Below are 24,360 nucleotides of genomic sequence, written 5' to 3' on the forward strand. Positions count from 1 at the left end.
GACCCACCACTTGCCTCTGGAGGGTTTCATGACCAGTCCTGCGTTTCCAGGGCTGCGGCCCGAGCAACTCTGACTCCCCACAGACCCGGGAGTGAAGCTGCAATCGGGGCAGGGCGGGCAGTCCCCTGGCTGCACAAGGTGCCCCCGCGGCCACCTTTTACACAACATAGCGGGGGACCAGGAATGGATCTCCAACTTCACGGCCAATCACACGATGCTGGGACCCAGGGGCCTGCCCGTTCCCCCTTCCCCCCGCTCCTGTCCCCCCCGCACAAGCACCGTACCCGAAAAAGCTTCGCCGCCAGCACTGAAGGGAAAAACGCGAGGCCGGGACGGCCCAGGGGCGCGCTAAGCCCAGCAGAGCCCGCCTCAGCACAGGAAGCAACTGCTGCCGCATATCCCGGCCCCGCCGCCAGCACCCTGCCTCTCACAGCCGCCTGCACCGGTCCTCAGCACGCGCCGGTCCTCAGCGCGGCGGCCGGCGGCGGCGCCATCTTCTCCGCCCGCCTCCCCTCACCGCCTGGCCAATCCCTCCCCGGCGCCCTCGGGGTCCCGTCCGCCTTCCCCGCCCGGTAGGGCCGCCGCCACCGCGCGGGGCCTAGCGGGGCCCGTACCTGGGTTTGCAGAAAGATGCCTCTGCTTTCTGGAAGAGCCGGGGCTGTAGCTGGGAAGGGGGCAGGGGGCCTCTGGGAGGAGGCGGAGGCGGTAGAGGGGTGGGTGGCTGGGCGGGGAGCCGGGGCGACACTCGTCGCAACGCGGGGCGGGGGGGCTAGGGAGCTGCGGCCGGCGGAGGCGGCCGGGGCTGCGGCAGGAAGGGCAGCCGCCGCAGGGTTGGGTTGCGCCCGCGGAAAGCCCTCGTTGCGGGCCCGGCGCGCAGGGAGCGGCGTGCCCGCTTCCTGGTGGCAGGGCTCCTCGTCCCTGCCGGCGAAAGCCAAAACAAAAGGTAACTGGAGCACAGTGGGCGCGGTGCCGTCCTGAGTGGCAGAGACTTCGGATCTCCCAGTGTCAAGCCTTCCCGAGGGGAAAAAATTTACCGTATTGGAGCTCTCCTTAAGAGAGTCTTTTCGCAGCCCCTCACCTGCCGCAGCAGGTCTGCAGCGCTGCGGCCTCGCTGCTTTGGACACAGGACTACCCTTGCAGGAGACAGTTGCGAGGTGTAAATGCTAGATAAAGTTGAACTTCTGTTATAACTCCATATGTTTGTTTTTTTCTGGGGAGATTTTTTTTTCCTTGATAGGTAGCCCTATGGGAAAGTCGTGGTTGTGGCTGGCTGCTTGGATTCCTTTCCCGATGGACATAACACACACCAAAAAAGTCCAAACCCAATAAAAAATACTCCTCTAATGACCCCCAGTGCTTTCTTCAGATACAACTATTTTCTTAATGTCCTCTTTCTCAAAGCAGTACCTGAGCTACCTAGTTTAAAACGTTCGTGTCTATATCAAAGTCCACCCACACTTCTGGCCTCAGTTAAGACACAACTGTCTCTCAACTAATCCTGGATGGAGCAAGGCAGTTGCTTATTTTTCATCTAAATTAACTGGTTGAATTTAGAACTGTGTGGGAACCTAATTTTAACACAATATGTTAACTCTTGTGAAAATTAGCAGTATCCTCATGGGATTCTAGTTTGAGAGCCTGGTGGGTTTTTTTTTCCATTTCCCAATAGATGTAAAGACCAGGCTGGAAGGAGAGAGGACAGGAGACACTGAGATCTTAAATCTCTGCCCCGTTGACAGTGCACCTTTGTGTGTGGCAGCATGCTGACAGATGGGCGACTCTTCGTGTCACCTCCCTTTCTGAAGCAACTTGGACTAGAAGGTGAATTGGAGTTGCTCTCTTAAATTGGATGTATAGTAGAAATGCTTCTGTTTTCATTGTAGACGTGATGTATGTTCTGTATGTTATGTTGGGGTGAAGATATAAAACAGAGTTTCAGAGAGTTTACTTCTTTTTCAGGTCCTGACAGTTTTTTCAAGCCTGATGTAGTGAAGTATATTTAGCTAATGCTGTCCTGATGCATATTTAGCTGCTTTGATAAATCCTGCCTTGTCCTATAAAACTTGCTAAGAATATATACAGGGTCAATCCTGGGAAAGCAAAACTCTGGTGGTCTGCTCTAAAGCAAGTACTTCTGCTTCTGTAGCTGTGGTGGTGAAAGATCATGTCTCACACTTCTAACTATTGCAGCAGAGGTGTGCAATAGAGGTCACACCTACTGTACTTTGCACCTATTTTATCCACTGTAAGCTTATTTAGTGGCTATTCAATGGCCCTGATCTTAATTCAGAGTAGATACTGTTCTTTTGATTTAACCCTTCCTTTCAGATTATACTAGCCAAAATTACTCACCCAGTATTCTGAATTTCACCATGTTTTAAAGATCTTTTCAATGCAAACACCATCAGCAAAAGTAAAATGCCTTTCTCAGTGTAGTCCAGCAACTAAGATTTCTTTCCCATGAAACTTAATTTGCTCATAGACAACAGTCCTGCCTTCATCTACCCTAGTTGAAAAACAGGTGTGGTCCAACAGATCAAATGAATTTGTATGATTTTAGAGTAAGTGTGGAAAGGATTAAAAAACTCCCATGAGGAAGCCCTATAGAGTAGGAGAACCCTCTTCAGGATACATGAGATAACTCTACAATGCCAGGAAAGTGATCCTCAAATTAGGCATTTGTATTTTCCCAGGTTAGTTGAAACCAATTCTATGTCTGATTGTGTTATATATGCATTGATTCCTCATTTTTTAACAATAAGCTAGTTACTCTATTGCATCATATCTTTCATTTCTTAACAGTGAAATAATTTTCCTTTTCACTGAAGGAGAACCCTGTCTTCAGTTGAGAACATACCAGTACAGTGTCTTTGTAAGTCTTTATTATTCAACTTTCTCTGTGTGGATAATGCAGAATTTAGAATATTTCTGGCCAACTGAACAGACTTCAATGGCTAGTAATTGCTTTATGTTTATCTGATATGCAGGTCATCTTCTCTTTAATGTGAATATGCAATCAACCATTAAATTTTTCCTGTGTCACTGATACTAAACAACATTGAACTCTCCACATGTTCAATACAGGTAATACACTGTGTAGTATGTTGGCAATCAAAACAAGTGTTACTAAGCTTTGAAGAAGTCTCACTCAAACTTGTAATTTATATTAATTATATCTCTCCATGATTGCAACTTTTCTTAATTTGTAGACAATCATGATTAGGGTCAACAATTTTACTGTTTGCCAAGCCTCCATACTTATAATTGCCTAGGTCATCTGACAAAATCCCAGGAAAACACTTCTCTTTTTTTTTTTTTTTTTTTTTTTTGAGACAAACATTGTTTATGAATATCAGTACAATAGAATGACTTCTTGATGGCAAACTGTAGTGGAAAAATTGTCCTTTTTGATTAATAATGGGCATTAGTAATCTCTACTGGAGTCACTACATTGGCAGTTGTGTGTGCTATTATTTATTTTTCTGTAATGTTTTAGTCCTTCCAAAAAAAGAAAAAAACCAACACAATATTTGTCACAAATGGTGTACCTGCTGTTTTAAAGGACATTATCCCAAACACTGTTGAGAAGTATTTTCTCTTTTATTTTTATTGTTTTTTTTATTGCTCTTCTTTTTTTTTTTATAATGTTATCTTCAGGCTCTACCTAGTCTAAGAAAATGTCTTACCTATGCTGTAAATCTACCTTGTAAACCAGACCTGCAGCTATTAAGCTGCATGAATTTTTTTGAGCTAACTTAATGACAAGAAATGTTTTCCACTTACCACAGATACAGCAAAGGTAGCTATTGGCCAGATTCAACTCAGAGTAATTAAACAGATTCCTCTTGTTTAAGTGCAGGCTTGAATGGTCTCTCTTCTTCTATGTTTGTGAGAGATGTTTTTTGTAGTTTGAGCGAAATTCTCACTAATGCAAGTTACACTTCATATTAGAAAAGAACAGGCAGAAATGGTAAGAAAAGCCTTCCTATGTTCCAGTGCTGCCACCTTTTGTGTGATCTATATAAAGGAGTATAAAGCAAAAGGTAAAGATTCAGTATATTCTCATACCTGCATCTAACTTTTCAGTCTAGCCATAGGTCCTACACAATTCAGTTGTCTTTACAAATTATTTTTTTTCTTAGGGTATAGTGATAATTCAAGCCATTTCTCAACATGGTATTTCATGCTTCATTAGAGGGGGAAAAAACCAAACCACCATGTCTTAGTAATACCAACCTATGAAACTAATTTTTGGTTGGAAAGCTAAGCTCCAGGACTGTTAAACAATGCAGATTCCATAGTTGTCTATGCAAGTACATTTTAAGTGTTTTGTTACAAACTTTTTCTATAGAAAAAGTATAGGTTTGAGTCCAGTTAGTTAAAAATTGATGTTGAAGGGCAATAATTCATCTGGCAGTTGCTAACTTCCAAATACCTGTCCTTGCAAAGTAGTTTGTTTTGGGTTTGTTTTTTTAAAGACGAGAGAATGGAATGGAATGGAATGGAATGGAATGGAATGGAATGGAATGGAATGGAATGGAATGGAATGGAATGGAATGGAATGGACCAGGTTGGAAGAGACCTTCAAGATCATCACATCCAACCCAACAACCAATCCAACCGACCTAAACAACTAAACCATGGCACCAAGCACCCCATCAAATCTCCTCCTGAACACCTGTGACTTCTGTGACTGAAGACGAGGAAAAGGCTGAGGTCCTGAACACCTTCTTTGCCTCAATTTTTAACAGCAAGGCAGGAGTTCAGGACGAGTGGCCTCCTGAGCTGGGTCAGGGAGCAGAGTAATGCCCTGGAAATCCATGAGGAATTAGTTCGGGACCTGCTGAGCCACTTGGACACTCGCAAGTCCATAGGACCGGATGGGATCCATCCTAGAGTGCTGAGAGAGCTGGCAGACGAGCTGGCCAAGCTGCTCTCCATCATTTTCCTCCCTACTGCCCCATCATCAGCGCGTGGCGGCGGTGGCAAAAAAGAGCTGCTCGGCAGTCTGGGGTTTGACATCAGGTAGGGCGCCACCATGGCGTGGGCTGCGAGCGCTCAGGGGACCAGGTCAGATGCCGTAATGCAAATGCGCCATCCCCGGCCTCATCCTGACCGCAGGATCCACTTTCCCCTGTCATTCCGGGATTGTCCCAGTCTTCCTCATTTGATCGTGCTGTTTGCTGTGCCGTGATGCCACACTGCTCACTCTGTCCTCATTCGGTAATGTGACAGCGACAACCTCATACTGCAGCCCCCAACCTGCATTGCGCTCGTGGGAAAGCGGGACGGTGCCGCAGCTTCCGCTGTAGGCGGGCGTAGCCATCAGAATTTGAACATTACTCCCATGATGCTGTGCGCGCCCTTGCTGATTGGTCGGGCTGGGGGGAGGTGCGTGGTTTGAAGGGCGCGCGCTCGCCATTTTGTCAGAGCACGGCGGTGGCTGAGGCGAGCAGCGGCTTGGCGTAAGGTGGAACAACGAGGTCTTCGCTGTGCCGCTTTCCCGGTGGCAGGATTTCCTTCAAGGCCCCCCATGGCTTCCCTCAGCTTCCAGGGTGGTAGTGGTGCTAAGAAGGAGGAGAAGGGCAAGAACATCCAGGTGGTGGTGCGGTGCAGGTAGGTGCGTCGGCCCGCCACAGGCGAGCGTTAGAGGTCAGCCCGCAGCAGGCGTCCGCGGGGAGCCACTGAGGTTTCTCCTCATAAATTGCCTCTGGGACTTCGGTCCTGAAGCGTTAGTTGCGCTCGGAGAGGCCCTTGTTTGAGGGGATACTAATGGGGCGCCGTTAATGCTGCGGCTCGGGAAAGAGAACTGCGTGGTGCTTTTCGGAGTATATCGTTAGTAAAGAGCCCACTGTTGAATCCAAACGGCTCTCTTTACTGCGCTTTAAATCCGAGGCATTAACTTTGCGCTGTACCCTTGTAGCTAATAGAGATAGTCAGCACTTCCGCTAAATAGACGGGACTATCAATAATCTCTTGCAGTTTAAAAAGGCAGAAAGTTTCAATTTCCTAACCTCATTCAGTGCTCACTCAGAACAAAGCGATGTAGGAAGGTTAAGATGAGCTAGGTAAGAGTTAGCATGACTGATCCTCGAGACGCAAGCAAAAAGACTAACAATTTGTATCTCATATGAGCTTCTGTAGGAAGCCGCAGCGATTTTACAGCTAGTACAGGTTTTTGGCTAGATTCATTTCCGTATATCTTTGGTATAATTAAAGTGATCAGACTTTCCAAATTAAAACGAAAACTTAATAGTGGCTAACTGCTTTGGTTGATCAGATAGAGTTTGTTAGTTAATGACAAACTTCATGCGTTGTAGTTTTGAGGTGACTCTAAAGACTTGCTAACTGAAACAGCATCTTAAATGTTCTCATAATGTTGCTTATTAGAACACTGATACTGTTGGTGGGTTAAGATTAGTGTTCCGAAGACCTCTGACTGGGTTTTTTTGAGACAAATCATAGTATCAGTCAGGGTTGGAAGGGACCGCAAGGATCATCTAGTTCCAACCCCCCTGCCATGGGCAGGGACACCTCGCACTACATCAGGCTGGCCAGAGCCTCATCCAGCCTGGTCTTAAACGTCTCCACGGATGGAGCCTCGACCACCTCCCTGGACAACCCATTCCAGGGCTTCACCACTCTCACAGTGAAGAGCTTCTTCCTCACGTTCAGTCTGAATCTCCCCACCTCCAGCTTCATTTCATTCCCCCTAGTCCTATCACTGCCTGATATCCTAGAGAAGTCCCTCTCCAGACTGAACAGCCCCAACTCTTTCAGCCTGTCCTCATAGGAGAGGTGCTCCACCCTCCGATCATCCTGGTGGCCCTTCTCTGGACAGTACCAGCACGTCCCTATCCCTCTTGTAATAGGGGCTCCAGAACTGGATGCAGTACTCCAGGTAGGGTCTCACCAGAGCTGAGTAGAGGGGGAGAATCGCCTCCCTTGACCTGCAGGCTACACTTCTCTTGATACAGCCCAGGATCTGATTGGCTTTCTGGGCTGCAAGTGGTAAGTGTTAGCCTTATATGTTATTATTATTGATTCTTTTTGTAATCATTATATTCTTAGGCTTGGAAATTTTACTTTCACAGACACACAAAGAAAATAGAAATGAAAAGCCACTTTTTTTGTGCAACAACTGAAAATCTGAAACATGGGGTTGGTGATAGTGTTGATGCAAATCAAAAGAATAACAAATTCTATTGAAGCAGTTTTGTTTTAAACAGTGTCAAGAGCAGTCGTTTTCTCATTGGTTCCAGTCACTCTGGAATAGCCTCACTTAAGCATCAGCATGTGTTTTAATGCTCAATATGACAGCAGCATCAAGATTGTCCATGATACAGTGTTTTACTTTTGTCACAATTCAGACCTATGTGAAGATGGGGATCTAAACACCTACAAACTCTCTAGCTCCTTGTTTTTCCTGTATCAATCAGTTTCTCTTTATTGTAAAGATGGGTGCGTAGATACAATTGTATTAATTTATTTCCAAAACCTGGTGTGTCTGAGCTGATTAAAAAATACCCCTTTTTTTAAGCAAAATATTTTCTACATGTCAGTAAAACACAAATCTGAAAATTCAGTATGTGTGCCTTAGCATTGTTAATACACTTCATACCTGGGGGGCAAACCTATGATAAAATGTCGCCATGGCATATCAGACTGTTGCTTGTCTAATGACTCACAGTGATGATCTGCATGTTTGCTCCAGCCTAGCAGAATTGTTTCAGTAATCACAGTTGTGGGCAATTGCACCATGAGGCTTCTGCATTTGACTGGTTCATTTACATCAGTATGAAGCAGAATATATTAATTGTTCGTCCTCCTGCTATTTTAAAAGTCACAGAACGAAAGCTGCAGCTGGCTCCTGTGAATGAGATTTTTAGTAATTATCTGTGTCACCAAAGTGTCTAGTGGTCTGCTTAGAATCTAGCACTTCAGCCTTAGGGCTGTGTTGAGGAAGAAATGCTAATCACAGGAGTCAGTTAACACAAGATGTCACATGCTTATAGCATTATTTATTTATTTACATTGTCATTAAAAAAAAAAGAATCTGAGGTGGCTATACTATGAAAGTGTTTCGGAGATTAATAAATCTGTAGACAGGCAGATGTTGGTCTCTTCTCCCAGGCAGCCAGTACCAGAACAAGAGGACACAGTCTCAGGCTGCACCAGGGGAGGTTTAGGTTGGATGTTAGGAAGAAGTTCTATACAGAGAGTGATTGCCCATTGGAATGGGCTGCCCAGGGAGGTGGTGGAGTCACCATCACTGGAGGTGTCCAGGAAGAGACTTGATGGGGTGCTTGGTGCCATGGGTTAGTAGTTTAGGTGGGTTGGATTGGTTGATGGGTTGGACATGATGATCCTGAAGGTCTCTTCCAACCTGGTTTGGTATTATTTTTACTTTTGTCTCTTCGGGTCAACTATGGAGATAGACCATGGAGGTTCAGTGCAGTAGCAACATTCAAAGAGTAATAAATTACCATTGTGTGATTTTTGTTTGCAGCCCATGGTCATTTTCATGGCTTTTTTTGAGAAATTGTTGCAAATGTCCTTTCACAGAAAGTTGTGTGCACCAGGTTTACATTAACTTACTATTGAAACAAAACTCTCACTGTGAAGTTTCTAAACTTTTATTATACCTCCAGTAAATTAAAACTTAGAGTAAAAAGGTATGTGCCCTTCTCCCCATCAAAATCTGGTATTTTATATGTCTTACAAAATTATTTTCAGAATTCACAAATTCTATTTAAAACATCACCATTGTAAGGATTTTGATACTGCTGTCTACTGTTCTGCTATTAGTAGGGTCTAATAGTACTTTTGCTGCTTTAGGGTGTTGTCATCCATGCGAGATGAAGGCTTGATTGCTTGTGTAAATGAAAAACAATTTTTAGTTGCAGTGTTGTTTTAACTTTTGTGTACAAGATTTTACTTTTTTTAAAAGGCTCTTGCTTGTACTATTTGATATGCTTAATGTTTTATCCCCTTGCACCTGAACACTTTCTAATGCAAGTTAGCTGTGTGAGCATCTAAATGGTCTTAAAAGTGTTTATGGGCTTGCTAAAAACTGCATATATAAACAAACTAAAAGCTATATACTCTTGGATTGTCCCACCGTGGGCAGAAGGAGAAACAAGATTTGGAAGCTGATGAATTGACACATTGTTTTCCTTAAACAATTATTGAACAAATTTAAGTTAAAAGCTTTATGTTCTTTTAACCCAATTATACTCTTCTGGATCTTTAAACTGTGTGATTTTACTGCTTTGTCAGTTTTTGTTCCTGTTAGCAATTATATCTTGTCTTTTTAGGCCTTTTAATGCTTCAGAACGTAAAGCAAACTCCTATTCTGTTGTGGACTGTGATCAAATAAGAAAGGAAGTCAGCGTCCGCACTGGAGGAGCGACAGACAAGACATCAAGAAAGACTTACACTTTTGATATGGTAACTGCTTGTCAAGTTGTGGACTCTACAAACATGCTAGTACATTTCTCTGATACAGTCTAAGTACTGTACTGTGTAGTGCTATGCTTTAGGATAAATGTCTTTGTCTCAACAGGTATTTGGAGCTCAGGCAAAGCAGATTGATGTATACCGGAGTGTTGTGTGTCCCATTTTGGATGAAGTTGTTATGGGCTACAACTGTACAGTGTTTGCGTAAGTAAGCCAATAATTACTGTTAGGAGACTTTATTTTAATTTTAGACTCTTGTTTACCTTTTTTTTTTTTTTCCCTCCAACAGTTATGGCCAAACTGGTACTGGTAAGACCTTTACAATGGAAGGGGAGCGGTCACCCAATGAAGAATATACCTGGGAAGAGGTATATTTTTTGCTTCTGAGACTTCCCTATTCTGTTAAAAGTTAGAGATTTCATAAGGCTAAAGCTGATGCCTTTCAAATCCAGAAGCTGACCATACTTAAATGTTTGATTTTCATTGAAATTAATAAGACTTAATTTACAAAGCTTTACATCTTTAATGCAACCATACGTTGATCTTTGTATGGAAGATGATCATTGTCCAAAATCTTCATGTTTGTATCAAATCAGGCCATCTAGCTGAAATTCCACCCTCAGATTGGTATATTTATGTATTAAATAATTCACTTTAATTTATAGGATCCACTAGCAGGTATAATACCCCGTACTCTGCATCAAATATTTGAAAAACTCACAGAGAACAGTACTGAATTTTCAGTGAAAGTCTCTCTCTTGGAAATCTACAATGAGGAGCTTTTTGATCTCCTGAGTCCTACTCATGATGTTGGGGAAAGACTGCAGATGTTTGATGATCCTCGAAACAAGGTTAGTGCTGTCTTTCAAAATCTGTTATATTAAGGTTTTCAGGATTGTTGAAGGGTGCATAATATGCATACATTATTTCTGACAGAGAGGTGTAATTATTAAAGGCTTGGAAGAAATAACTGTACACAACAAAAATGAAGTCTACCAAATCCTGGAAAGGGGCGCAGCAAAAAGAACAACTGCAGCTACTTACATGAATGCTTATTCCAGGTACAAATCTTCCCCATTTTAGAAGCTTCATGTTGTTCTTGTTTTATTAAACAGGGTCTTGCTGAAGAAGTAAAATGTTCAAACTAGGGCAAACCTGCTGTGATCTTGAGACCGTCAAATGTGGGTTAGAAAGCCATAGTTAGAACTTCATCATGACTCTAATACATATATGAAGAGGCATTACAAAACCTGACTGCTTCTCATCTGAAAAGTGGGCAAACTGTTTATGTCACCATGACTCTTTTTTTGCATTATCTTCTGCTCATGTTTAGAGTTTCCTTTTTTTATGAATACATCCCTTGCAAATATGCAGTTTCTAGTTATGGCTACTGCTTCAGCATTCCACCTATTTCTGAGATTGAAATAGCAGAATGTTTTTAATCCTGCATCTAGAATATAGACTGAGGGAGCTGGGATTGCTCAGCCTGGAGAAGAGGAGACTAAGGGGTGACCTTATCACTCTCTACAACTACCTGAAGGGAAGTTGTAGACAGGCGGATGATGGTCTCTTCTCCCAGGCAGCCAGTACCAGAACAAGAGGACACAGTCTCAGGCTGTGCCAGGGGAGGTTCAGGTTGGATGTTAGGAAGAAGTTCTATACAGAAAGAGTGATTGCCCATTGGAATGGGCTGCCCAGGGAGGTGGTGAAGTCGCCGTCATTGGAGGTATTCAGGAGGAGACTTGATGGGGTGCTTGGTGCCATGGGTTAGTTGTTTGGGTGGGTTGGATTGGTTGGTGGGTTGGACGCGATGATCCTGAAGGTCTCTTCCAACCTGGTTTGGTTTATTCTAGATATTGAAATTTAATTACCTTGAAGTTCATGTCTTAAGTTTTTCAGTGCTTTATATGCCTATGGAAACAGGCAATAGAAGTCTAACAGATATGTAACTGCAATACATCATATGTACTAGCATGAAATAAATACTCCCTGCAGTAAATGCTGCACATCTTCAAAAGGTCCTTTCATGTTTGGAAGCTATTTAGTGGATATACCTGCATTAGAGAGATGGGTTGTCTTTGTTCCAGCTGTTATAGGTAGTTGGGAGAATTTTGCTAATCCCATTTACCAAATAAAAAACCTTCTGTTAGTCCCAAGTATATTTTCCTCTCCTCACGAGCAGTAGAAAATGGTGTAGTAGAATTTGTTACTGAAGTTGGAATTTCAAAATACCACTGAGATCTGTGTTTTACAGGTCAGCACAAGACCCTCTTTTCCAACCTCAGCTTCTGAAAACATGTGAACTGGATTGTGGAAGTTGGGGATAAGGTTATGGGTTGGGTTTTTTGTATAGAAATGCAGGTTATTTATGTTTAGAGCTTGTGGTTAGAATCTAGTTGAGACAGCTTGGTCAGAAATATAATTTATTATTGATTTCTCATTCTTGAACTGCAGATGTAATATCTATATCACTGATTTGTGATTCAGTGCTGCAACGAACAAGAAACACTCTGCTCATGTCTTATTTTAAATTTCATAGAGCACATAGGTCTGCTGGTTCAAGGGAATGGGTATTTGGCTACTGCAAATTAGAACACAACATTTAATTTGAAATTACAGGGAATCTGGGAATTCATTCTGCCTGAGCTGTGCACGGTCAAACTGGTGTAATTTGACTTGTATGGTTTTCAACTTCCTGTTGTAAAAAAATTAAAGGAATAAGCTCAATCTAAAATCATCTTAAAAGTGTAGGACAGTTTTGAATGAAAAAGAATACCTACATTTTTAATATTGTTGGATTCAACTACTTGCTGCTTTTCCTAACCTGTGTAAAGAAAACTAAATTTCATAGCCTCACATCTGTAAAAATACTTGTAGTATGCTGACTGAAGAATCCACAAACATGTTTTCTTGACATGTGAGTTGAGAACACACAAATGTAAAGAAACCCAAAGAGTTTCTCTTGGTTTTGCTTTAAAAATTATACCAAGATTGAGGCAAATTCCATCCATTTGCTTCATCACTCATTTTTAGGTACCATATTTACTTGTACACGTGAAAAATGTGCTAGGTAGAATTTAATGTATTGAAAATGTCTAAGTCCTAAATAATGGGCCTAATGTATTCCCTATAAAGAGCATGGATACCTAACAGCAGTGTCATGTAGCAAGCACATCATTTGTCTTTAATGGGCTATCAGTCTGAAACTGCATTCTTTTATAGCCGTTCCCACTCGGTGTTTTCAATTACCATCCATATGAAAGAGACAACAACAGACGGAGAAGAACTTGTTAAAATTGGGAAGTTAAACTTGGTAAGTATTTGAACAGAATGTCATTGATGACACTGTTAAAGCAGTAAACCGTAATAGTCTGAACTCATGAAAATCTGGAGTGTTTATCCGTTAAGGGTAAAAATCATTGTTTTCCATAAAGTAGTATGAATTATACTTTTTTCACTCTAAGAAATGTCAGTCCTACTTGTCACACCAATGTCTCCTGAACAGCTCAGTAAGCATTCTTCAGGGTGATTTGAGACAAAAAGCATGTTGTTCCTCTTATCTTTCAGGTTGATCTTGCAGGAAGTGAAAACATTGGTCGATCTGGGGCAGTTGACAAAAGAGCTCGTGAAGCTGGAAATATCAACCAGTCTCTTCTGACACTAGGGAGAGTTATTACTGCTTTAGTGGAAAGAGCCCCACATATTCCATATAGGGAATCTAAACTCACAAGAATCCTTCAAGACTCTCTCGGTGGACGAACCAAAACATCAATAATTGCCACGGTTTCTCCTGCATCTATAAATCTCGAGGTAAATTTAAGTCTGAAAATCTATTGCTAAAATAAATAGGTTTTGCTAATGATGCAAAAACGTAAGTTAACTCCTCAGCTTGACCTAGTGTTACATGTATTTTTCACAGGAAACATTGAGTACACTGGAATACGCCCACAGAGCTAAAAACATAATGAACAAGCCTGAAGTTAATCAGAAGCTAACAAAAAAAGCCCTTATTAAGGTAAGGTAGATGCATACCTTAATTTCAGTTGCAGGTTACATTTGATTTTGTTAACATAGATTCTGCTATGCAGGAATTACGAAGTTGTGAAGAAGCTGTAACAAGTGCTCTTCTGAGGTGCTTTCAAATTAAGCTGGTACAGCATTAGTGACTTCACAGTTTCAGTACCTGTAATGACTAAATCTTGATATAGGGGGGCTATTGCTACTAGTTGTGACTGTGTACAAATTACTTGTTTACAAGCTAGTGGAGAGCCCCTAAATGATGCTGGTTATTTTTTGCTGGACTTGCTGTATTAGCAGCTTCATTCCCTAGAACAAAGGGCCAATATAAAGTGACTAAGTATGCCTCAAATGGGAAGTTTCGATATACTATGTATATCCAATCATATGAATTTGAATGGAGCTGTACTGAACTTATTTGGAACAGAAGTACTTTGCTGCTGTGCTTATGCAAGACTTCCATAGAACGCTGTCTATCTCAAGTTAAATCTTGAAAGTGAAGTAGAAATGTTTAGATATGACTATTTCTTTTTGCAGGAATATACTGAAGAGATTGAGCGGTTGAAGCGAGACCTTGCAGCTGCACGAGAGAAAAATGGAGTCTATATTTCCCTTGAAAATTATGAGTATGTCTTCAAAATTTCTATGAAAATGCTAACAACAAATTTCAGTTTTTAGTAACTATCCTTACACAGAAATGCTTTTGGATCTATATTCACACCATAAAATTAAAGATAGGAAAGTCTGACTGCCAACTTTGTCTTTAGAAATTATTGCACAGATATAAGTCTAAAGAGTAGATGTGTGATGAGGATTTTGTTTTTGTGGCATCTACCATAATCTGTTTGTTTTATGTTTGCTTGAGAGCCCTTAATGGAAAGCTGACAGTTCAGGAAGAACAAATTGCAGAGTATATTGACAAAATTGGCATCATGGAGGAAGAAGTGAAAAGAGTAAGTGACATTTCTCAACTGTGGCTTAGATCTTTGGAGAAGGAAGTCTCTGGAGAAGAAGGAAAAAATGTTTGAGTAAAGTACAGTCTGAAGAATTTTTATTCTTAAGGTTTCCCAGTTAGTCAAAAAGGAAATGGAAAGTTACAGGATGCAACATGTGATTTTTTTTTTTTTAAGTTGTTTTAATGCCTGCCATTTTACCTTTAATTTGCTTTGAGTTTTCAGCAAAAATTAAAAATCTGCTTGTAAAATGGTATCATCTCAGTTGATATTAACAGAAAATGGGAGCTTCCTGTTTAAGAGAAATCTACTAATTTACTGGAATATGTAATTAATCAGCTTTACTGACTTCATTTTATCTGCTTAGCTTTGTTTAGTGGGATTTTAGTTTTCCCTTGTGCTGTAACACTTCTTTGGTCTTGTGGTTTAAGTGGGGGAGCAAGGGATTAGTGCAGTGAAAATTGTTGGTTTATGAAATTTTCAGTGAATCTGGAGACTATACAAACGTACAGGCTCAGCATAAGACCTCAGAACCCTTCAGCTGAAACTGCATTGTTAGATGACAACTTGCCTTCTGGATTGTGGCATATAATTGGAGAAATGGGACTAACGAGCTTAAAAAAAAATGTGTTGACCTATTGATGTTTGTCTTCCATTTTAGGTCACTGAACTATTCACAGCTAATAAAAATGAACTTGAACAGTGTAAAACAGATCTGCATATCAAGGAGAGAGAACTGGAAGAAACACAAAAAGATCTTCAAGAAACCAAGGTTCATCTGGCTGAAGAGGAATATGTGGTTTCAGTTTTGGAAAACACTGAACAAAAACTTCATGGCACAGCTACCAAGGTTGTTACAGTTCTTGCACCTAACTATAACAGTAGCTTTCAATGTTTAGGAGTTTTGTGGGATGTTGAGAGAAACCATTGTTGCAAAGCACGAAGTGAGCGTAACAAATGCTGAACTAAAAATGGAAAATTAGGGATTAGCTCTTTCTATACATTGTGATGAAAAGCTATTTAAGAATGAAGGACTTTCTCTGTGGTAATATTTACAATTAAATGCTGAACTTGCTGGTTCGTCTGGAACTACCTTTTCTTCAGGCCAGATTGTCATGAAAGTTCCAGTGCTTTGCAGTATCTATTGTCATGACTTATTTTGCAGAATAAGTAGTTTTCTTTAGTAGAAACTTAAGGCTGGCCCTACAAAAGAGTGAATTATCTATAACTGGGATAAAAAAAAAGAAAATGTGTACAATAATTTACACTCACCGAGAGTGTAATGGAATCTTGCCCTGTCACCTCCTATATTTTATAGTATGATCTGTGTAGGTTGGCCATAATTGATGAAAATGGTCTTGTGGGAAGAGGCAAGTATCTTGCCAGACAAACACCAAAGTGGTGAAACAGAAATTTTCATGCTGACTGAAAATATTTCTACTAAATTCCTGTGAAGTTGGTAGGGGATGCCCCAGTTTTGCATGGGGATTATGGGGTGTTTACATGAGGGGAAATAGGTGACTGAGGTCACTTACACAGATTACAAAAGCAAGAATCCATTGAGTTTGAATTAAAAATTACCACAGAATTGCTATTAAAAATCTGCTTGAGTACTACTAAAGTAATGACTGTCAAATCTATCAGAAGAAGTTAGTGATCAGGAGTTTATATATGTAGTCTGATAAATGATATCCTGATAAGTACTGAGGATGTCATTTATTAATGCTTCATTTTCAAAGTCAGAGCCAATAATTTCTAGTTCAGTAACTTCTTCCTTTGCTCCAAGAATATAAATGGCACCAGGATTAAGAACAATTGTAACTTGATGTAAAGGGGAGTAGCTTCTTTTAGCTCAGAACTAGAGCTGTTTTTCCTTGTACTATATATGCTTGATTTGTTTAAATACTGACACAACTTTTTTTAAAATCCAGTTACTTAGTACAGTTCAAGAAACTACAAAAGATGTATCTGGTCTCCATGCAAAACTGGACCGTAAGAAGGCTGTTGATCAACACAATGCTATCATCCACAATCAATTTGCAGGACAAATGAATACTTTGTTCAGCAAAATACAAGATTCAGTTAGTGAGAACAGTTTGAAGCAGCAACAGATGTTAACATCTTACATGCATTTCATAGGTAAGTATTTACAATTAGCAAACACCACCAAAACACCCCTGGTCAGAGACCAGGGAAGCTGTTCCACTGCCTCTGCCTACCTCCCTGTCCCAAGAGAGAAAAGGAGTGGAGAGAAAGCAGTGGGTTAGACTTAGCCAAGGCCAGCCAACAAGTAGATTATGTCTCCTAAGCAAAGCAAAACAGCACAAGATCAGAAGAGAGGGAATTGTTATAGTATAGCCTGTCTTATTCTAGGTATTCATCCAATTAATTTGTTTAGAATAATATTTTGTTTTCCTTTTTACACCCAATAATGATTTTTTTATATTTTTCTACCTTTCTGCTCAAAACCTGCAACTAAACTTTGAAGGCATAGCCTAAAACCACCATGTACCTGTATCAGTATATCATCTTGGATTTTTGCAACAGCTTCCTAAAACAGATCTGTTTTAGTAGGTGGAAGAGGCTTTATTTTAAGCAGTCTAATGATTACAATTGAACCAGTAATAATGCATCTGGGACAGCTAACAGCGTTTCTGTTCTGGGAGGCAGTAAGGCGATGAGCAGTGAAGAGTTTGTATCTCACAGTGGAACTTTCTTAAAAGCAATTTGTAATGTCTTGATTTTATTTTTTTCATAGATGAACTCCTGTCTACCAGTTCTTCAGCAGCTAATATTCTTGCATCAGTTGTATCAGCATCATTTGACTCTTTAAAAGAATTGGTGTCTACTGAAGTTTCTCACATGTCTGAAAAAATAACGCAACATGAGAATCTGTCACTTGATTGTAAAGCTGATCTGCTGAGAATAATTGTTAGTAAACTTACATATTCTTATATTACTTAAATATATGAAATTCTTCTTAATCAAAGAGGAATTCTGTAAATACTATATAGTCTTTTTCTGATGCTCTTTACCTGCCTCTGCTTCAGTGCTTGGCCATGATTATGTCCCTTCCTACTTCCTCTCCCATGTCACCACCACAAGCTGCAATGCACTATATAGCAAATGCTGCAGTAGCAGGCTACATGGCTATTGCATATGGGTAGTTTCTTTCAAAATGTAGATGAAGGAACAGTCATATCTTGGTTTACATTTGCCTGTTTTGTTTTGTGTTTTTTTAATTGCTCTTCCTAGGAGGAGCATGCATCTGGATTAGGAAAAGCTTTAAGTAGCTTGACACCAATGGTAGAGTTTGTCTTGGCACTAAACTCTCAGTTTCAGAGTAACCTGAAGAAGCACTCTACTGTGGCTGACAAGGTAATGTATAATTAGTGTTTTGCAGATGACCCTTTGGTGTTTTCCTGCAGTATGTTAGCGTTTCCCCTTCTGGTCTGAACTTCTCTCCTTTATTCTCTCCCATGAGTTCTGCATTTTAGAGCTTTCTGTCAGACTTAAATTCTACTTGTGAGCTTGATGTATTTATTTACGATTTACATTGGCACAACTGTTCACCTAAATGCTACAGGAGAGTGGTAAAACATGGATGCTTAAATCTGTATGTTACAGTACTTGATGATACCCTTAATGCAGTCGGTCCTTGTTTTAGAAATGTAAAATAACCAACTTAAATCTTACTGCTCCCAATGTCTGCTGTTGTAATACTAAGCATTTTTTCCAGTCACTGATTCCTGGAGGATGTAATGCTTTACCTTTAACAATACCCCTAAGCGCAGACAACTTAATCCTTTGCTTAAATTTTTTGTTCTAGTCTACCTCATGATGCTCATGTAGCACTGCAGCCTCATTCTTTTATTCCTTTTCCATTTTTTTATCAAAACCAAATCTTTGTTCTTGGTGATCTGTTCCTCTGACTGAAAAACTTCCTCCTTCTGTCAGTTACAACTCATGTAATATCAGCTCCCCTTCTCTAGAGACTTTTGATTGGTTTTCAGACTTAACAAACAGTCCATAGCTTACTAGCTCTTGCTTCTTACTCTTGGCTTAACCGAATATCTTGTCTGTGTCTTCCTATTTTATCTGTCTCCCATACTGAATTTTGTAGTTTGGAAAACCCCGACACAAAGTGCCAGTCTAACTTCAGACTGCTGAGTTATTCCACCTTTGGTGCATAGTACTTGCGTGCATTTGGTAATTTCCTTGGGTTAGTTTTTCAATATTAATTGCTTTAGGGAAAAGTACCCAGTTCTTACCTAAAGACAAATATCTAACTTTTAAATACAACATTTTTCAAAGATGGAGTGCCACAAAAAGGAAATGGATACCTTCTTTGAAGATCTTTCTCTCACTCTGAAAAAATTACAAGAAGAAACAGACAGTGGTTTTGCTCAGCTTCATAAGGATTGTGAGAATTTCCAAGAAGCAGCAGAAATTATGAGGTTGGCTCATGCAAAGGTATCCTGTAGTATTTCTTGTTACTCTTAACACCAAATGTGGTTGCCTGCTTTGATTTCTAACTCTTTGCAGCAGTAAACTATTATACTTGCTTCAGAAATGTTAGGACAGTAACTCGATCCCTAATTCTTTTCAGCCTTTCTTGGGCTGCTTTAAGGAACTTTAACGCTCTGAGCATGTCTAGTATATATATTGTCTGTCTTCTCTAGACATAAACTATACCTTCAGCTTAAGGATGACAAAGCTCTTCTATTTGTTGTATTTTTAATAAAAATATTCAAGTACCTTTTCAAGAATTTTGAATGCAGCATATGAATGAAATGTGTTTTCTCAATAGAGTGCAGCTGAATTAATGTCATCCCTACAAAGCCACCTTGACCTGTTTACGCAGGAGACTCACAAGAACTTAACCAATGTACTTGCAAAAAATGGAAGCTTGAAGACCACCATCACTGCTGTGCAAGAAAATGTTCACTTGTAAGGAGTAGATTACTTTTTGGTGTATGCTGCTGCAAGATAAAACTATGTATGAAGAGGACTGCAAAATTTGATGCTCCTTGTATTTATAGGCTTCATATTTATGTGCTTCTCAACAAGACTTGTATGTTAGAGCTGAGTTATGCCACAGAATGTAGATTATAGTTCACCTTTCCCCAGAGTAAAAGGTAGCTCTACAAGGCTTTTCCTTAAATTTGACTCTTGAGCATATTGCAGATTAGAGTCCATGGGTTTGGGAGCAGCATGGGTGGATTTCACAACTTCATACCATAAAGACTTAGCTTGAAGTATAATATTTTATCTATTGCAACATGCTTTATTCAGTTGCAGACTGAATAACTAAGGTTTTGCTGAAGTTGTTGAGTTTTTGTTTGTATTTGGGAGTTTTGTTTGGGGTGTGATTTAAGAAACCTACTGCTCAGAGTGCTTCAGTTTGTAAATCCACTGAATAGAGCAACGTTAGCTGGTCTGATAGAGCTATGCTACTGCACTGGTTCTGGTCTCAAATATTTCTAAATATATAATGTTTTAAAATCCACTTCCTAAAATCTCTAAACTCTTACATATACATTGTTGCAGGAAAACTACAGACCTAGTCAGCAGTATGACTTCAAATCACAACAAATTTATTGCATCTTTGGATAATTTCTCTCAAGAGCTCAGCATCATAAATGATGAAAACAAGATGATGCTAGAAGAATCCACTGACCACTGTCGTCAACTTCTTAGCAATCTCAAAAATGTGTCTCAGGATATTGATAAATGGGGTGAATTTACAACTGCTCATGTAGGTGACCTTACCAATCAACAGCTACTGTGCTTCAGTGATGAGAAACAACAACTTCAGTGTTTAAAAAAGGTACTTATTTGTAGCCTAATACAACATCCTGAAACAAGCTTTTACAGTAGAATGGGCAGGAGAAAAAAGTTTCTCATTTAGAACAAAATTGTGTGGTTTCAAGTCACAGCAGACATGTTAACTTAAGCAAATGCAGTTAGAGGAGATCAAAAGTTTTAAAGGAAGAATCTGAACTTAAAGTGCAAACAATCTCAATATTGTCTTGATTAATCCCACGGGCTTTCCACATCATTTTAGTATTGTACATCTTTTGTTCTAATTCTTTGTCTACCAGTTTTGTCCCTGGGAGACTACAGCAGGATTCAAATTACTTTATTGGTCGAATACATTAACATTATGGGAGAAAGCAATCCTTTTAGGTATTTACTAGTTCTGGCCTCTTAGAGGAGAATTTCTTTCTATAAGTTGTTGTTCTAATTTCTATCACAACCCTTGCTTCCCCCCATTTCTCATGTTGTTGTAATAGGTAATAAGCAGATCTAAAATTTTACTAATGTCCAGAAAGAAAAACATAACTGTTAGAAGCATTTGCAGACTCCAGATGCCCTTCTATCTGTTATACCTATGGAACACTTCAGGCATTTATTTTCAATGATAATGGCTAAAAATGACACTTTCCTTTTCTTCTACAAATGCATAAAGCTGCTAATGCTTGCACGATTTTCACTTTCACTTAGATGTCCTAATTCTGTGCAGGGTTGTGCAGAGAAGCATGAAGAATCTGATCTGAACCAGGTGGCATCTTTACTGTTATGACTAGCTTTCTAAAATATTACTTTCTAAGAAACAAACTATTTTCTGAGGATAGCTCTCAAAGTGAGAGTATAAAACTGGCACTGAAACCTCTAAATTCGAGGTTTCTCAATTGTTTCACTTCAAGCCATGTCACTAGTCATACATCGCATCATAGGAAAGAGGCTGAAACTTTGCCTTTTCTGTTAACTTGGTGTTCATTTGGGTGGTTTTGTTTTCAGAGTAATGAAGAAAACTGTGATAAAGCAATAACTGAAATTGCTGACCATATTGGTGGACAAAAGGCTACTGAGGAGAAAGTACTAAATAGCCTTCTTGATAAGATAAAAATTGACGAGGATATACTTCTGGAACAGAAGCTGGCACTTGATGAGGAAGCACAGCATGGACTGACTCAAGTTAATGGTTTCCTGCAAGAGGATCTTAAAGTAGATGTTCCAACAGGTATTTAAAGTAGTCTGGGGACAATGGTCTTGGAGAAAGCAATTTGTGTTGCAGAATTCATAAGTGAAGGTTAATGGGGACATATGACTATCACCCTTACACTTTTAAAGTGCATGCAAGGAATGATGACTAAATGATTTCTGTATTGAGTTAATGTAAAATTGAAGCTTTGTAATTAAAGCAATTGCTGAAAGTGTTGAAGTAGTGCCTTATATTAGTGTACAATCTTTATTAAAGGGACAACCCCACAGAGAAGGGACTACTTCTATCCAGTTACACTTGTGAGAACAGAAGCCCGGGAACTTCTACTGGAGCAATTAAGGCAAAAGCAACTCAAGCTTGATGCTATGCAAAACAGTTTGGCAAAGGAGGATGATGCAGATCTGGTAGGTCTATGAATGATGAGTCAGACTCCTCAATCAAGATTTTTTTTTCAGGAGTTACTTAATACCACTGTGGAGATTTGACTAGAACCCTAGAGCTGTTGCAGTTTTTGTGTTTTACAGAGTACTCAGTTGTGTGCTGAGCTTTTGACAAAAAGTGTCTTGGAAAATGAGAGAAAACATTAATTCCAAGAAAATAATTTTTCTTCTGCAAAAATGAGTGCTGTGTCTTTCTGAATTTACTAATCATGCTTAGTAAATTCACCTAGGAAATTCAAACATTAAATATGCTTCTATGAAAAATTCTGATTCAGGATCTGTTGGAAAAAGAGGAAGAGTTGCAAGAATGTGATGAATTCCTTCCCAGTGACAGATACTTACTGGATACAAGCACAGATTGCCATGAAAATAGTGGCATTCCCTTTTTCCAGGTAACTTCCACACACATTCTAAATAATTGTGTATATATAAGAGTAAAGGAAAATTGTTCCATAGTAGTGCTTTAGTCTAAAGTCACCTGCTATTGTTTAGTGTAGTTTCACAACTCCTTTAAATCCTTTAGAATGTGCTTTGTTAAACTTGAGCTACACTAACAGCCAATCATAAGTTAGTAGTGTATAATTCAGCAAGAAATTAGATACAGAGTATTTTCTTGGAACCCAGACAGAAATACTAGTGTTGATTCTTCACTGGTTGGGTTTGGTTTTCCACTTCCTTTTGACCCTCTACCACTGTGTCAGTGTAAAATCCCAGTTTATTAAGCTTGCATTTGACTTGGAGGGAGCATGTATTTACTTGTCATGGCTTCTTTAAAAGTAGCTGTTGAACTTCTAGATTTCTATAGTACATCTCTTTAGTAAATGTATTGGTGTTAGGAACCTTCGTCAGGAGCTGTGCCACCTTTTTTTTCCTCAGAACACTTACTGCATTATACATGAGCAAGTAGTCTTTAATTTCTTTGTATTTTCTTAACATTGAACATTTTCTTTAAATCCCAGCACAAAAGGAGTCACAAAAAGAATAAAGAGAACAAGTCTGCAGCTACAGTGGAGAAGAATGAAATAGGGGATATGACTGAAAAGTTTCTTCTCAAATCTAAGCTTCCTTTAAGATCACTGAACTAAGATATGTCAGCTGCTTATCCCTGCTTTGAAATACTTAAGTCTCATCCTCTACCAAGCCATAACTTTTTTGGTTGTTCTCACTCTCTGTATATAGTGATATATTGATACAAAGTTGGATCAAAAGATTAACCTGCCAGCTCTCCTGCTTTTTGTCCCATTATTTTATATGCAGTAAATTACAAGGGGGATAAAAAAAACCCCGAAAAGCAAACCCCCACAAGACCCCCAAGCAGACTATGGTGCTGTATGTTACATAGACTTCTGTCAAGTAAAAGGTGTTTCTCTGTTTCTCAGCAGATTTAAAACACGGCAGAAAGGCGTGTGGAAAATTGTTTTGTCAGCATTTCATTAACTGTAAATAAGTGGTTATTTTTGTACCTGGTTTTTTTTGTCTTGATTCTTCTTTCTGTGAAGTAGCTGTTTTTTTTAACTGGATGCTTCAAATAAAGTGTTGATACATGGAACCCTCAGGGTAACTGAGGAGAGGCTGAAGGAGCTGGGGTTGCTTAGCCTGGAGAGGAGGAGGCTCAGGGGTGACCTTCTTGCTGTGAGGGGAGGGCAAGGGAGGTGGTGGAAGGAGTAGGAGAGGGAGAAAGGTGCAGCAGCTCCTCCTCCTCAGGCCCCTGCAACCCAGTGGCACTGGAGAGCCTCTCCAGGATTTCTCCCTTCTGCATTTGAATTCTGGTCTCCCTCTTTCCTGTGCTGAGATACATGCCCTTGTCCCCTGTGCCCAGCCACCACCTCCCCGGGCAGCACGTTCCAGCAGCCACTCTCTCCAGATGTTCACATTCAACAAATACTTCTGGCCAAGCCATCCCAACTTGCACCAGGTTGGGAAGGACCTTAAAGATCATCTAGTTCCAGCCACACACCACTTTCATCTTACATTACTGGGTTTGATTTAGCTAAAACATCAGCAGCTATGTCAAAAGTACGTGCTGTCAGAAAAGGGTAGTTCCCACCCTTGTTTCATAATAACATTTTTTCAGTGCCTCTTCAGTGTGTGAAAGCTAGTATCACTGCTGAACGTGGGAGTTGCTTTGCTTCTATTTTGAACCCTGCTGTTCTTATGCTCATCTTACCTTGCAGCTGTGATGTTGTCTTATGGTTTTATATATTGTAAACTTGCACCATTTCTTACAAAATGTAGATACTTAACATTAAAACACACAAACATTGAAGCAGTATTCATAGCTGTCAAACCATGATTTAAGAGAGAATTCATTTTTTTCTATATCTAACTTGAAGACTTAAGTTGTGCTTTCTTTGAATGATCATCTGTATAGACATTTGTCTTTCAGCATGTCTAACTACTCGATCTACTTTGAACACCACTCAGGCACCACACTGCAGTTCTGGTTATAAGAGACAAAGACGTAATTTGAAGTATGCTTGTG

General features: G+C 40.0%; 2 protein-coding genes and 1 long non-coding RNA gene across 7 annotated transcripts in view; 2 read left to right on the forward strand and 1 right to left on the reverse strand.

Moving 5' to 3' along the window:
• IDE (insulin degrading enzyme) overlaps positions 1-727 on the reverse strand; it is a 65,713-nt gene extending 64,986 nt beyond the window's left edge. The window contains exon 1 of one of the 4 annotated variants that reach the window (XM_068139638.1): positions 615-727. Coding sequence is in view for 2 of the 4 variants with exons in the window: in XM_068139634.1 (XP_067995735.1) it covers positions 285-397 (113 nt within the window). In the remaining 2 variants the exon portion in view is untranslated. Of the gene's footprint in view, positions 1-284; positions 515-614 lie in introns of those variants that run through there. The other 3 variants (XM_068139634.1, XM_068139633.1, XM_068139635.1) reach the window with 3 other exon arrangements.
• Positions 404-4,814, forward strand: LOC137441813 (uncharacterized). 2 transcript variants are annotated; one of them, XR_010987492.1, is made up of 5 exons: positions 404-572; positions 1,670-1,821; positions 2,803-2,872; positions 2,988-3,084; positions 4,479-4,814. It is a non-coding gene; the product is annotated as an uncharacterized lncRNA (long non-coding RNA). The 2 variants fall into 2 exon arrangements; XR_010987493.1 differs by lacking the exon at positions 404-572 and adding an exon at positions 791-943 and having other exon boundaries at positions 2,803-3,084.
• Positions 4,815-4,953: 139 nt separating this feature from the next.
• On the forward strand, positions 4,954-23,427 carry KIF11 (kinesin family member 11). Its single transcript, XM_068139632.1, has 22 exons — positions 4,954-5,616; positions 9,318-9,450; positions 9,566-9,663; positions 9,749-9,827; positions 10,125-10,310; positions 10,396-10,520; positions 12,682-12,772; positions 13,027-13,269; positions 13,379-13,474; positions 14,014-14,102; positions 14,342-14,429; positions 15,091-15,279; positions 16,361-16,568; positions 17,188-17,360; positions 17,685-17,807; positions 18,744-18,902; positions 19,240-19,379; positions 19,980-20,259; positions 21,234-21,456; positions 21,694-21,842; positions 22,154-22,270; positions 22,838-23,427. The coding sequence occupies exons 1-22, from the start codon at positions 5,534-5,536 to the stop codon at positions 22,961-22,963; spliced, it is 3,198 nt and encodes a 1,065-aa protein (XP_067995733.1). The 5' UTR covers positions 4,954-5,533; the 3' UTR covers positions 22,964-23,427.
• The last annotated feature ends 933 nt before the right edge of the window (positions 23,428-24,360 follow it).

Source organism: Melanerpes formicivorus, unplaced genomic scaffold (genome assembly GCF_026170545.1).
Source record: "Melanerpes formicivorus ecotype bairdi unplaced genomic scaffold, bMelFor1.0.p_v2 SCAF_6, whole genome shotgun sequence".
Lineage (NCBI taxonomy): Eukaryota > Metazoa > Chordata > Aves > Piciformes > Picidae > Melanerpes > Melanerpes formicivorus.